Below are 14,930 nucleotides of genomic sequence, written 5' to 3'. Positions count from 1 at the left end.
AGGTTGCCTGAAGTTTCTGAAATGACAGATTGAAGAATTATGTGGGTATATCACCAAGTGTTTTTAGTGGATAGCGCAATGCACATTGCTTAGTGGACATTATTTGTCAGCCAGGAGTTGGGGCAAATGAAAGCTGTCATTTGTAAAAATAAATAAATAGTGAGAACAGGAAACCACCTAGTTATACCTAGTAAACTAATCTAATTATCTAACTGTTGACGTGTGTCCAGCAATAACTTGCATCCTTGCAGTGCACAGATTTGCCAGCTGTATCCTGTCAGTACATTTTGTGCTGCCAGATAAACTTGTTCTATGCCCTGATGTTCCAGTGACGGACGGGCTCTGCTCCAGGCAGAAGTTTACTGTTACTGTACTGTTATTTGTCTCTGGCTTAAGATGATCATTTTTGCTATGCAGCTAGCTAGGAGATGTAAGTAAGGTGGGGAGGTTTCAACAGCCATTTAAAATACTTGTAGAAAGGAAGTAGGAAATTTTGCTCTGAGAAATTCTGAAAAAAGAATTTATTATACTGTTCAATGAAGGGTACTTAGAGGAAAAGAATGACAAAATGTCTGCCTATGCTGTTTCCAATGAAAAATTTGTATCAGTTTCCAAAACTGCTGTTTATATATTACTTTCCCCAAGACTCTGTTTAAATTCTGTATTTATTCAAATGCTTAGAACTGTCTACATTTTTTTGAAGTCTAAACTTCAAAAGTCTTCCAAATACCCGTATCCTAGGAATCTCATTATATATGATTAGCTACTAAATCCCATGTGCTTTCTTCACATGCTCAGTACTCCTATCCTACACTTGTATTATTTCCTCATCCCCTGGTAGCTCCTATACATCTCAGAACCACTTTTGCACCCATACGAGCATAAGAAGAGCATTCTGTTCTCACAGTGGCAAACTGCATGCCTATGGGAAATCCACAGACAGGACCTGAGCACAGTACACATCCCTTGTGCAATTCAATAATTAATTTTTCTGTTACTGATCCCAATAGGGTTGGGACTTGAAATTAAATGTAGTTATAGAGAGACAAGAGGCACCAGCAAAAAACACACAGCAGCATATCCACACCCCAGGGGTGGGTTGGTGTTACCCCATTCTTTGGGTGCAGGATGATGTTGGTGACAATGATCACTGAGGGTGTGTTTTTTCTGCTCATTATTGTGCTTATCTGATTATGGTGGTAGAGGGCAGAGCAAGTGTTGTGTTGGGAGGTAAATCTGGAAGTATTAAAGGAGTCATTCAAGTTAAACACTACATGAAATTGTTAAGTGAAAGTTCAGAGAGGAAATTCACAGAATTTCATTTCAGAACACATTTACATGGGAGGAAGAAACATGAATCAAGTAGACCTGTGCAGGAACTGGCTGCTAGCAATTCTTAACACTTTAGTGTTGAGATCTACATTTAGTCCCAACCTGAAGAAACCACCAGGTCATTCCCTTGCTGATAAAGTATCTGCTCACATGCTTACCAGGAGGCTAGACTGCCAACACACTCTTTTGAAAAAACTCTCTGGTGGACACCTGTCAATTGCACTCACTGTGGCTGCCACTGCTGACACCCTCCCCCTTTGCTTTGAGCCATAAATTCACCGTCCCACTACTTTTTTTGTGTGTAATTGTGCCCTTCATCTCCACTTGTATGTGTATGTTGCATGATGTCTCCTCACTCATCAGCTTCCATTCTACCTCCCTCATTCCCGTGTCATGCTCTGGCGCTGTAAGGCTTTGGGCAGGGCCAGCCCAAGTCCTTTTGGAGCCTCAGATGAACCACAATATGTTCCCCCTGAGAGAGAAGAAGAGGTGAATGAAGAGTTATATCAGGGACATGGATAGGAGCCTCATATTCACCAAGAGTACAGGTGGTAGTGGGGGGCTGTTGAGGAGGCAATAGATCTGGCCTCTAAGAAACACACTGCAGCTGTTGCAGCAGCAGCAGCAGCAGCAGCAATGGGTGATGCATTCCTTGGACACTGGATCTACTGCCCCTGTGGATCATTCCACCTGAGGCAGTTGCCTCACCTAGCCACATGGGTGGGTTGGCATTGGGGCTTCATTCCTTTGCTTTTTAAAATGCTGTTGCCACCATAGACATATATATGGCTATGCAGTGACAACCCTGCCGTGCTGTGGGTATATGTGAGGTCACTCCTTCCTCCTTCATTTTTTACTCTACATGATCTCAAGCATGTATACCATCAGAATGGGTGATGATGATCTTAGTTTTCATCCCTAATGGGTCCCCCACCCCGCATTTCACATTGAGAAACTTTTTTTTTTTTAACTAACTCTTCTTTGACCCAAGCAGAGAACTGAGGTTAGGGATGAGCAACTAATCTTATCATGTTTCAGTTGTTCCAACACTCCATCACCGGTCCGGTCTGTCCCATTTTCTGTGGATTTCTTGAAATGACACACAATAAGTCTACTTTTGAATTGTAGGCTTTTTGTTTATACTTTCAATGTAGGATAACCATTTTTTAAACAAATCAGCCACATTTTTGAATTTTTTCAGTGCATTCATCCATAAAATACACATTTTGTACATATCTTTTAATATAAAATGGACTGCAGCCCATAATCCAATGTGCAATCCAACCAAGTGTTGTGTTCTGATCCACAAGCAAGCTCAAGAGCAATAGATTGGGTCAGAGCAGATTGCACCAAGCCTGAGAGTAGGCCCCGTTCAGAGGGGGAGGTAGCTGGGTATACTTGGCCTGGGCAGTGGTGGACCTTGAGGTCCCCAAATTCAACGCCTCCTTGCCTCTCACCTTCCTGTCTACAACATAGTTGCTGCTTCCCCAAGGCTCTGCACCCAGTGCAACTGAACCAATTGCACTCCCCTAATCTGCCTCTGTCCCTGGCCTTGGAGGGCTAAGCCTGCTGTGTGGCCCCACTAGGGACCGGCTGCTTTTTTGTTTAAGTTCAGTAACTTTGTTCTAACAAGACTCCTGCCCTGGGCTCAGACAAGCTTTGCATGGGTCTGCTTGAGAGGCAGAGGAGGGGGAGGTTTAGATGGAACATGGAGATAAGAGTTGGTAGGTTGTGAATGAGGTTGCCATGTACATTGGTAAGCAGGAAGTGGGGATGCAATTGGCGTCAGGCTGTCAGTGGCAGATGTACTCCCAGTTTATGTTTCTTTTTTGTTTGGACAATACAAAACTACCTTTCTATGGTAAAATTATGCTAAAGCCAGATTGTAATGAAAAATATAAATTACAAGAAAAATTAAAAACAACTGTTAAGGCTCTCATCCACCCAGAAAAACATGGTGCTCTGTGAGATCAGCAGCTGCCATACTCAGACACTAGCACTGAAGCTACAAGAATTACAGACATCTTGGTAACAGGTTCAACTCTGCTGTGCTAGTACCCTTCATGATTTCCTCACAAAAGCTGGCAGTGTATTTCCCACCATTCTCCACGTAGGTGGTCGGCTGAATTGGCCTATGCCAATCAAATGCTTTTATTTTTGGGTGCAGTCCAACAAATGCCAAAAAGCATTATGAAAGGAGTTAATTTCCACTTGTTTTTCCCTGTAGCATCTCTTCTGTGTAATTAACTACGTAGGGCAATTCATTTTACATGTTCATGTTTTAGCGTTGTGGTGCTGTCACCCAAAATGCATGAGACATGATGTGGAAAGCTGTGTGGGATCGTGTGTGGGATTTCTCTGTACTTCTGAATGTTTTTGTGTGTATGCAAAAAGTGCACACAAAAATACAAGTTTCGCTTGAAAGGTGCGTGCAAAATGTGAGTAACAGGATGCAATGTCACACAAAAGATCTGTCACTGAATGGCAGTGAGACTGAAAGGAGGCCGAATTAGGTGCTCTGTGCAACACAGAGGTTGTGAATTTCATCCTTTGTATCATGATTAGCATTGTCAGTACCCACTGAGTTTTGAATAAATAGATAGTGGAAGGGAATTTGGAAGGTTTTGCTTAGGCAAAGCCACTTTAGGATTTTTGAGAGATGGTAAAGCAATGTTGTTCCAATACTGGGTTCAGATGTTTCAGAATGTTGGCCACATCTTTAATTGTCATAGCTGTTCAGGTGAAGCACCAGGAAAAACATGTGCAGGAATTTCAAGGGAAGACGAAAGATGTTATTTCTTAGGGAGATTTCAACCATCTCTAGCTGTAATCAAGCTGGTAGGGTAGCTTCTGTCATTCATGCCCTGCTCAGACTAAATATTGCATTGTTTGTGATTTTTGGGTTGGGTCTATTAAAGGTATTACTGTGACTTTGCTATTTTGATATGTAAGAGGGTATATTCAATAATATAATATAAGAAGTGCAAGCTGGATTTAGAAGAGGCAGAGGAACCAGAGACCAAATTGCAAACATGCGCTGGATTATGGAGAAAGCTAGAGAGTTCCAGAAAGACATCTACTTCTGCTTCATTGACTATGCAAAAGCCTTTGACTGTGTCGACCACAGCAAACTATGGCAAGTTCTTAAAGAAATGGGAGTGCCTGATCACCTCATCTGTCTCCTGAGAAATCTCTATGTGGGACAAGAAGCTACAGTTAGAACTGGATATGGAACAACTGATTGGTTCAAAATTGGGAAAGGAGTACGACAAGGCTGTATTTTGTCTCCCTGCTTATTTAATTTATATGCAGAATACATAATGCGAAAGGCTGGGCTGGATGCATCCCAAGCTGGAATTAAGATTGCTGGAAGAAATATCAACAACCTCAGATATGCAGATGACACAACCTTGATGGCAGAAAGTGAGGAGGAATTAAAGAACCTTTTAATGAGGGTGAAAGAGGAGAGCGCAAAATATGGTCTGAAGCTCAACATCAAAAAAACGAAGATCATGGCCACTGGTCCCATCACCTCCTGGCAAATAGAAGGGGAAGAAATGGAGGTAGTGAGAGATTTTACTTTCTTGGGCTCCATGATCACTGCAGATGGTGACAGCAGCCACGAAATTAAAAGACGCCTGCTTCTTGGGAGAAGGGCAATGACAGGCCTAGACAGCATCTTGAGAAGTAGAGATGTCACCTTGCCAACAAAGGTCCGTATAGTTAAAGCCATGGTTTTCCCAGTAGTGATGTATGGAAGTGAGAGCTGGACCATAAAGAAGGCTGATCGCCGAAGAATTGATGCTTTTGAATTATGGTGCTGGAGAAGACTCTTGAGAGTCCCATGGACTGCAAGAAGATCAAACGCATCCATTCTTAAGGAAATCAGCCCTGAGTGCTCACTGGAAGGACAGATCGTGAAGCTGAGGCTCCAGTACTTTGGCCACCTCATGAGAAGAGAAGACTCCCTGGAGAAGACACTGATGCTTGGAAAGATGGAGGGCACAAGGAGAAGGGGGCGACAGAGGACAAGATGGTTGGATAGTGTTTTCGAGGTTACCAGCATGGGTTTGACCAAACTGCGGGAGGTAGTGGAGGACAGGGGTGCCTGGCGTGTTCTGGTCCATGGGGTCACGAAGAGTCGGACACGACTAAACGACTAAACAACAACAACATATTCAATAAGGCTATGTGAGGTGTACATTGCATGGATTGGCATTATTTTAAGTTCTGTGCCGTAATTTCTGTATGAAAAGCAAGGTTGGGTGTGATAGTCCATAAGAAGAAGAAAAAACCTCCACAGTACAAAGCATCAGGTTCAACCATACAAAGCCCAAATATATTTGGGGGCACAACTTAGCCTTACATCCTTTGGCAGGGAGGTGTTGAGGCAGTAAAATGATATATATATTTCTAACAATATGTGCAAAGTGTTCCTTATTCCAGAAAAAGCAACCACTCTAAACTTTATTTGGGAATCATTTTCACCCTATTAATGATCTGAAATCTATAGTTTTTAATGTACATCAAAGTTGTTTGGTGTATCAAATTTGGTTAATGTTTGTAATAATAATAATAATAATAATAATAATAATAATAATAATAATATAGAAATGACTTATAGAACTACTAAGATAGAATACATTTTTTCTGCTGTAGAACAGGGTATTTCCACAATACCATGAAATATTATCACAAATGCTGCTCTCTTGAAAGGATGTGTGATCAGCAAGCTGACTCCTGTGCTCTGACTTGGTTGCTTAATTAGACTTGATCTCCCTCTACCCTTTGTCCATTTTTCATTCTTAGTGTGAAATAGACAATCTACATCATATTCTGACCAAAATGGTCAATACCAACACATAGTGTAACCTGGATTTCCCTGAAACCTTAGAAGTACAAACGCCTCAGTTGAAGAGTGACATTTAGATAGTGTTATATGAATGGAGCAGGAATGTGAATGTAAAGCGAATTGATTGGGATTCAGATAATGATGATGCCTATCACATATATTTTCTAGGGGAAAGACAGTGGTGCACTGCTACCAGCCAGTGTCCCTTCTATATTTTGCACAAGTTAAAATAACTGTGATTCACATTTTTAAAATACACATGCCATGTCTGTACATTGCATGTAAGAGAAGCATAGGGACAATGGACATGGTGTAGTTTACTAGCTGTTGGTTATTATTTTTTGTGAGGAAAGCAATTGCTTTCCCCAGTCCTCTGGCTGGGAAGAGTTTTAAGTGACTGCTCTTTCCTGCCTTTTTAACAAGACCATTAATCAGCAGGAATTAGCTTTCTGCAGAACCACAACTTTGACAGCTGGTTCACTATTATTTTCCATTCAGCAAGTTCTCATTCATTCATTCATGATTGGTACTCAGCCCGAGTCCCTTGGCATCCCTTGAGACCTTCGCCATGCCTACAGAATGGTAGTTTAGTATACAATGGAAGAGATGCATTGATGTTTTCCCTGTAGACCTACAGGCTTCTGGTTGGAGCCATAAGGAAACGAGAGAAAAAATTAGCCTGTGTGTTTGTGTGGCTGTGCTCCAGTAAATATTTTGATGCATCTGCTGCCAGCTCTGGTCTGAGGGAATCTACCTAGCATTTAAATTTTGATGGGGAGCTGTTTTGAATAATAAGAGTGCAGCCGGCTGTGAGTCAGTGCATGTGTGTGTTGACTGAAAGGGGGAGAAAAAAAAATCTGAAAGCTTAACGCTTGCTGAACGCTCAGCTGCAGTGCTTTGCTTTTCCCTCCTCCTTTTTCTCCGAGTAGATATTCCAGATTTTTTTGGGTGGTGGTGTTTCACTGGGAGGAGGGAGGGGAAGCATATTTTGTGTAGCCCCTCACCCAAGTAGCTGTTACAATGGGTGCTGTAATGGGCACGTTCTCTTCTCTGCAAACCAAACAAAGAAGACCCTCGAGAGGTAAGGATAATCTTTCCCCTTTTTTCCCTTTCTCATGTGTGTTTGCAAAGACTGGATTTTTGCACTGGGTATTTTAAAAAGAGCAAAGCGAAGCATGTGCCACTTGCAACTAACAGAGCTACACACTGATGGTTAGAGGCAAATTCGCACTAAGGGGGGAAACGACAGCGAAGGGTGTGCATGTGTCTTAGCTCGTCGTTGTGTGTTAGCGGTTGTAGAAGAGGGGAAAGTGGGTGGCTTCAGGGTTGTGTTGGAAGCTGCTTTTTGAAATGTTGTAAACCTTTCACGCAGACGTGTGTGAGGAGGAGAACTCGGCAACCTGCTGTGTGCAGCACACTCGCGGAGGAAAACCTGTTTACTCCCGGTCCCATGCTGTGTTATTAATTCATTCATTTGCGGGGGGGGGGGGCTAGCAAGGTGGCAAAACATTTTCCAGCAGCCTTTTGGGGTTGCTGAAAGAAAGACGTACGTACGTTAATTCCTTTAATCGTGTGTAAGCCATGCTGCCAGTGCATGTCTAATGCTCATCATTTGGAAAGGAAGAAGAGGGGGGATATATTTCCCTAAAGAGCGGAAGTGAGAGAAGAGAGGGGAGATAGCAAGCAGCATTTCAAAGATCTTTCATCTTCGTCTTCAATCCTTAAGTCGGCAAGACTTGCCATCTAGCATGCTAATATTCCAGGAAGTCTCCAGCGTCGAAAGTGGGTGGTTTGTTTGCTCTGTTTTCTCAGTAGGGTTAACTCAGCATCACAGGAAGGAAAGCCGAAAGTTGGAGGCACACCAGGGGGGTGGGGCTGAAGTACAGCGGCTTGTACGTGGAGTTGGAGAGGATGAGTCGGGGGTGTGTGTGCCTCTGTGTGTTAAAACTTGAGGGTTGTCTTCCTTTCTGGAACTAGAGCAGCATTTACAATGTAAAAACTACATGTACTGGATCACAGCCTTTGAACAGCATCTCCTTCCAATAGTTTTTGGCAGATTTTAAAAAATAACCTTTCCCCTTGTCTTCTCTGCAATCCAACTCATTCTGCCTTTCAAATAGCAATAAAGGAGAAGTGGGGAAAGCAGATCCTAAATGCAAACAATTGGATGATTTATAAGGCAATTTATGTATATATATACTTATATGATACTTGGATATACATTTGATCAGTCAAATGCAATGGCTGCATCTAGCCCAAACATCTTCCCACAAAAGTCTTTTTGTAGATTGTGACTGCAATATTGTTCTCAGGTTACCTAAATCCTGTAGATGTCAATGGGGTTTCAGTGGCTTATCTGTGTGCAGAATGACTATCTCGCCTCCATGAAAGTTATTTATTTGAGGGCTATATCTGTGGGTTAGACACACCAAACCACATTTTCAGTCTTCGGAGTAAGTAGAAGCAGTAGAAGCATAGGGGAGCACTCTGAAGGCTTGTTGAAGTAATTGTGCTTGCTGTATGATTATGAGGCTTTCCAAAAAGCCTAGTTAAAAACCTGCTAGCCATTTATATTCTATGCACAGAATGCAGTTCTGATTTGCTCTAAAATCACCCTCTGTAATATTCAGATTGATTTCAAGTTCCAGGCTCTAGCTATTATTTACAATTTATTCCCCCTTAGTTTGTAACTTAGCTTGCTCCATCATTTTGCTGTACTTCAAGAAGCAATTTGACATTGCTTGTGGTCACTAATTATTTTTTTTAAGTGACTTGTGGTAGTTAAGTGTCCTGTGGATATCTGTGGGTGGTGATCTTTCAACTGCAAATAGTTTTCCAAGAGCAGTGCTTGAACAATGCTAATGAAGGTGGTCACTTTTTTCTACTGATCATGACACAATTGATTCTAAAGCAGGTTGGAAGCATATTTGAGCTTCTCTGATTTTTTTTGCAGCTAGGACTGGAAAGAATTGGTTAGACCCTCCTGTGAATAGAGGAACACATTATCTTTTGATAATGTCAATTAGTAGATTTTATAACCCAATACACTGGTACCTCGCAAGACGAATGCCTCGCAAGACAAAAAACTCACTAGACGAAAGGGTTTTTTGTTTTTTGAGCTGCTTCGCAAGACGATTTTCCCTATGGGCTTGCTTTGCAAGACGAAAACGTCTTGCAAGTTTGTTTCCTTTTTCTTAACACCGTTAATACAGTTGCGACTTGACTTCGAGGAGCAACTCATAGAACGCTGCGTGGTAGCATTTTTTGAGGTTTTTAAAGGCTTTGGTGATTTTTGAAGCTTTTCCAAAACTTTCCCGACACCATGCTTCGCAAGACGAAAAAAATCGCAAGGCGACAAAACTCGCGGAACAAATTAATTTCGTCTTGCGAGGCACCACTGTAAATGAAACCAGTTTCTGTAAGCTGTCCAAGTAAGTAGTCTCATCCTATTGCCTACAAACTGTAGCCACACACACTCTGGTTAAGTGTGAATGATGGGTGCTTCTAACATAAACTACTTGGCAAACCACTAATATCATTCTATCATAAAAATTACATAACCAATATAGTAATCACTTGTTTAATTAGTAATAGTAATAACCATTTTGTCTGTGAGTTCTAGAAGACCTGCTCCCTGCCTTGCTAGCCTCTTTCTACCTAGCCTGAGAGGGCAGCGTCCTAACTGACTCCAGATACAAAAGAGGAGGCTGTTGAAAAGGCCAGACACCTTCTTGACTGTGAGTCCTGGATGACATGTTCCTTGCCTTGCTGGCCCTTTTTCCACTTGGCCTGGGAGGGCGAGGCACTTACTGACTGACAGACTCCAGCTATGAAAGGTGAACCTGCTGAACAGTCCTTGCTGTTGTTGATGTTAATTTTTTGTATCTTTATTTTTAGAAATTTTGATTTATATGGAAATTGTTTAGTTTGGTTGTTTACTTTTTGATGTGTTGTATATCTTGTTTATGACTACTTTTGTTATGTTTGTAAATTGTAATTTTCATGTTGTAAGCTGCCTTGAGCATGGTTTTAGTGGAAAGGCGGGATACAAATAAGATGATGGTGATGATGATGAACCATTATCAGTCACACTTATCTGTGTGGCTGCTGCTGATTCAGATCATACCCACTGGTCTATGCAGGAGTATCAGTTTAGATTTGTTGCCAAATAACACAATACATTTATTTGATGCACAACCATTACAAGTATATTTGTGGAGAAAGTCATACACCAAGGCCTGGGTCAAAAGAACAGAATGCTCAAGGGAGATTTGGCCTTTGCTTTTCCTCAATAGCAGCCCCACCATGCTACATAGTAGACAATACTACTCTTGAACTTATCATCATCTCAAGGCAAGAGTTTGGTTGAAATGACTAAGCATTGCTCTTTTCCACTATTCTGTAATCCTGTGGGTGGTATTCAATGGCACTTTTGTGCTAGTGCAAGACTTAGGGGCTTGCGGGAACTTCCAGAACAGATTCAGCTGGCACATGGGGGAAGGAGAGGGGGAGATTGTTCCACTGCACAAGGAAAAATACAACTCTAAACTTCCTATTCTTTGATAGCACATCGTGATCAAATAATGGTCTAGAACAGATCAGGGATGGGAAACCCATGGCATTATAGACGTTGTGGGACTTGAATGGCCGTCAACCCCAGCCAGCATCCCTAATGATCAGGGATGATGGGAACTGTAGTCTAGCACCATCTGGAGGATCACAGGTTCCCCACGCCTGCCTCAAAGACTGGAAAGTCACACTCTTTTTAGGAGTCCCCCCCCCCCAGAAAATATTTATTAAAATTTTCAAGATATTACAAAAAGAAAAAAGAAAAATACAAAATAAAAAACAGTTAAAAACAACTCAATCTTTCCATTACTTATTTTTCATTAGCTTGTTTCCCGGACCTCCTCGCGCCTCCCTTTTTTGTATTCCAGTTCAGTTTGTTAGTTCAGCAAATCCTTCCCCTCTTTGTTTATCCTAATCTTTAATCTTAAAATATTGTAACATTAAATTTTTACCTATTAGTAATCCATTTTTCATATTCCCTTATAGTATTACAGCTAAAAACCACTTAATTTCTATCCAACATCATTCTAACATTCATTAATTTTACAATATTTCTGTAAATAGTCTTTAAACTTTTTCCAATCTTCTTCCACCGACTCTTCTCCCTGGTCTCGGATTCTGCCAGTCATTTCCGCCAATTCCATATAGTCCATCACCTTCATCTGCCATTCTTCCAGGGTGGGTAAATCTTGCGTCTTCCAGTACTTTGCAATAAGTATTCTTGCTGCTGTTGTGGCGTACATAAAGAAAGTTCTATCCTTCTTTAACACCAATTGGCCGACTATGCCCAGGAGAAAGGCCTCTGGTTTCTTCAGGAAGGTATATTTAAATACCTTTTTCATTTCATTATAAATCATCTTCCAGAAAGCCTTAATCCTTGGGCACGTCCACCAAAGGTGAAAGAATGTACCTTCAGTTTCTTTACATTTCCAACATTTATGGTCAGGCAAGTGATAAATTTTTGCAAGCTTGACCGGGGTCATGTACCACCTGTATATCATTTTCATAATATTCTCTCTTAAGGCATTACATGCCGTGAACTTCATACCTGTGGTCCATAACTGTTCCCAGTCAGCCATCATAATGTTATGTCCAACATCTTGTGCCCATTTAATCATAGCAGATTTCACAGTTTCATCCTGAGTATTCCATTTCAACAGCAAGTTACACATCCTTGACAAAATCTTAGTTTTGGGATCCAACAGTTCTGTTTCCAATTTTGATTTTTCCACCTGGAATCTAATTTTTTTGTCCAAATTGTATGCCTCCATTATTTGATAATAATGAAGCCAGTCTCGCACTTTGTTTTTTAATTTTTCAAAACTCTGCAATTTCAATTTGTCTCCCTCTTGTTCCAAAATTTCCCAATATTTCGGCCATTTGGCCTCCATATTGAGCTTTTTCTGAGCCTTCACTTCCGTCGGTGACAACCACCTTGGGGTTTTATTTTCAAATAAATCCTTATATCTTATCCAGACATTAAACAAAGCTTTCCTGACAGTGTGATTTTTGAATGCTTTATGTGCTTTGACCTTGTCATACCATAAATATGCATGCCATCCAAATACATTGTTAAAACCTTCTAAGTCCAAGATGTCTGTGTTTTCAAGAAGCAGCCATTCTTTCAACCAGCAAAGGGCTGCTGATTCATAATAAAGTTTAAGGTCTGGCAGGGCAAATCCGCCTCTTTCCTTTGCATCCGTTAATATTTTAAATTTTTTTCTAGGCTTCTTGCCCTGCCAGACAAATCTAGAGATATCTCTCTGCCACTTCTTGAAACAGTCCATTTTGTCCAAAATTTGCAATGTTTGAAACAAAAATAACATTCTAGGCAATACATTCATTTTTATCGCAGCAATACGGCCTAGCAGTGAAAGCTTCAAATTTGACCAAATTTCTAAGTCTTTTTTCACTTCCGTCCAACATTTTTCGTAATTGTCTTTAAATAAGTTCCCATTTTTAGCTGTCATATTAATCCCAAGGTATTTCACTTTCTTAACCACTGTTAAACCTGTCTCATTCTGAAACCTTTCTCTTTCAATCGCCGTTAAATTTTTCTCTAAAACCTTTGTTTTTAACTTATTCAGTTTAAATCCTGCAACTTGACCAAATTCTTGAATCAGTTCCAAAACTCTTTTAGTACTAGATTCTGGCTCCTGTAATGTCAATACTAAATCGTCTGCAACAGCTCTCAATTTGTACTGTCTAGCTCTGACTTGTATACCTTTAACCAACTGGTCCCTTCTAATCATATTTAACAAAACCTTCAGGACTGATATAAAAAGCAATGGGGAAATTGGGCAGCCTTGTCGTGTCCCTTTTTCTATCTTAAATTCCTCCGTCACCTCATTATTAACAATTAACTTGGCCTTTTGTTCAGAATAAATTGCACCTATACCATTTTCAAATCCTTCACCCACCCCCATCCCCATACTCCTTTTAGGAGTTGATGCTGAGGCTAATGAATTAAATTCATGTGAGGGAGAAGCGCAGCAGATTCCACTCCTGAACCATGCATATTGATTAGAACATCTGGAGAGAGTCTGTCATGTGTACAGCTGCTTGAATGGGGACTCTTTAGAAATTCTAATAAACATGTATAGACTGGGGGCAGAGCCTGCAGCCAAGATGCCTTTTTGCAGACATGTGTGTTCATTCCTGGAACGTATACATGAAAGGAGTTTATGAGTGCTGAAGAGCAAGAGCACTGGAACAGAAAGCTCTAATGGACTTTGTAGCAGTGGGGTGGAATCAGTTGGTTCAGCCCATACTAATTCTAGAGTGGATTTAGGTATCTCCATCCAACATTAACTGAAGATTACATAGGTACTTCTTGAATATGTTGATTCTCTCTTTCACTTCCAGTCTTTGCTTTCATTTTAAAGACCAAAATTATTATTGTTGCTCATCAAAGTTTAAATGCTTATCCCCTTTCAATGCTTTCCCCTCTATTTTTTGTTTTCTTGGCAATCCTTATAACTATAAAAATAGCCAAGTTCTGGGCAGCACACACTGTGTTGAACCATTTATGAATACAGATTACTATGCTTCTGGCCAACTGAAAAACATATTCTTTGATTACTTACGTAGCTTTTTTTTTGTTTGTTTGTTTGTTTTGGGTAACATTCAGTTTATTTGGATTTGTCACTATTTACAAAAAGCTACATGGATATAAATTTCAACAAACACCCCTATTCCCAAGCATAACATTTAAATCCTTTCACATTCATACAAACCCTGTAACTTGAAGCTAATGTTATGAATTGATTGTATTTATGTGTCAATCTGATCCACTCTAATTGATGGCTATAAGTGTCTGTGTACACACCAGGGAATTAATGGGTTACACAGATCCATTTTTTCTGTCTGCGTTTTTGTCTACACATGAGCACTTTTAATTGCACTGTATCTCACTGTTTCAAGTCCACAATAGTTGGTAGTGTTTTATGAGATGCATTTGGGAAGCTGCCTTATACCAAGTCAGACCATTGATCCATCTAGTTCAGTATTATCTACACTGACTGGCAGCAGCTCTCCAAAGTTTCTGGCTAGCGTGTCTCCTACCTGGAAATGCAAGGAATTAAACCTGGGACCTCTTGTATGCAAAGCAGATGCTCTTCCACTGAGTTGTCACCCTTCCCACTCTGTGTTGTTGTCCCCTCCCCTCAGTTAGTACTTCCTCACACACCCACCCCTGAATTCCAGAAAACTGAGGTCCATGGTGGGCATGCATGCAGATATTTGTCATTGCCACGTTTCTTCTGAGATACAAGTTTTCTGATATGCCAGATTTTCACAAAATGGTGGGTTAAAAATAATGTAAAAAATGTGTGTCCTACCCAGTTTCACTAGTAGTTCACCAAGGAGTACCTTCCCAGTGGAAGCAGGGGGTATGGTGATGGATGACACAGCAAAACCTCACCACACAGATAAAAAAATTCCACCCATAATAAACTTCAGTGTGTCCACAGGTAACATGCAATTTTCTGTTGGATTACACCCCCTCCCTATGATTTTATCCATGGACTGGGAAGATTTGAATTAAATGCAGACTGTCACTTGGATGGGAACAATGTCATGTGGATGATGAAGGGAAAAAAACACCATTTACACATGGGATGCATTGAATCTGTGTGCACACAGTGTGTACACAGCCCATAAACAGAGAAAGGATTCA

General features: G+C 40.8%; 1 protein-coding gene across 7 annotated transcripts in view; it reads left to right on the top strand.

Moving 5' to 3' along the window:
• The window catches only part of KCNIP1 (potassium voltage-gated channel interacting protein 1), a 613,686-nt gene that overhangs the window by 280,579 nt on the left and 318,177 nt on the right, over positions 1 to 14,930 (top strand). The window contains exon 1 of one of the 7 annotated variants that reach the window (XM_081178859.1): positions 6,875 to 7,265. The exons of 4 other annotated variants lie outside the window; for them this stretch is intronic. In XM_081178859.1, the coding sequence (XP_081034985.1) occupies positions 7,205 to 7,265 (61 nt within the window). In that variant the 5' untranslated portion in view covers positions 6,875 to 7,204. Of the gene's footprint in view, positions 1 to 6,874; positions 7,266 to 14,930 lie in introns of those variants that run through there. 2 more of the 7 variants (XM_081178865.1, XM_081178868.1) reach the window with 2 other exon arrangements.

The sequence above is a fragment of the Podarcis bocagei genome (genome assembly GCF_964188305.1).
Source record: "Podarcis bocagei genome assembly, chromosome: 2".
NCBI lineage: Eukaryota > Metazoa > Chordata > Lepidosauria > Squamata > Lacertidae > Podarcis > Podarcis bocagei.
Note: the sequence above shows the minus strand (reverse complement) of the source record. Positions and strands in the feature narration are given on the sequence as shown.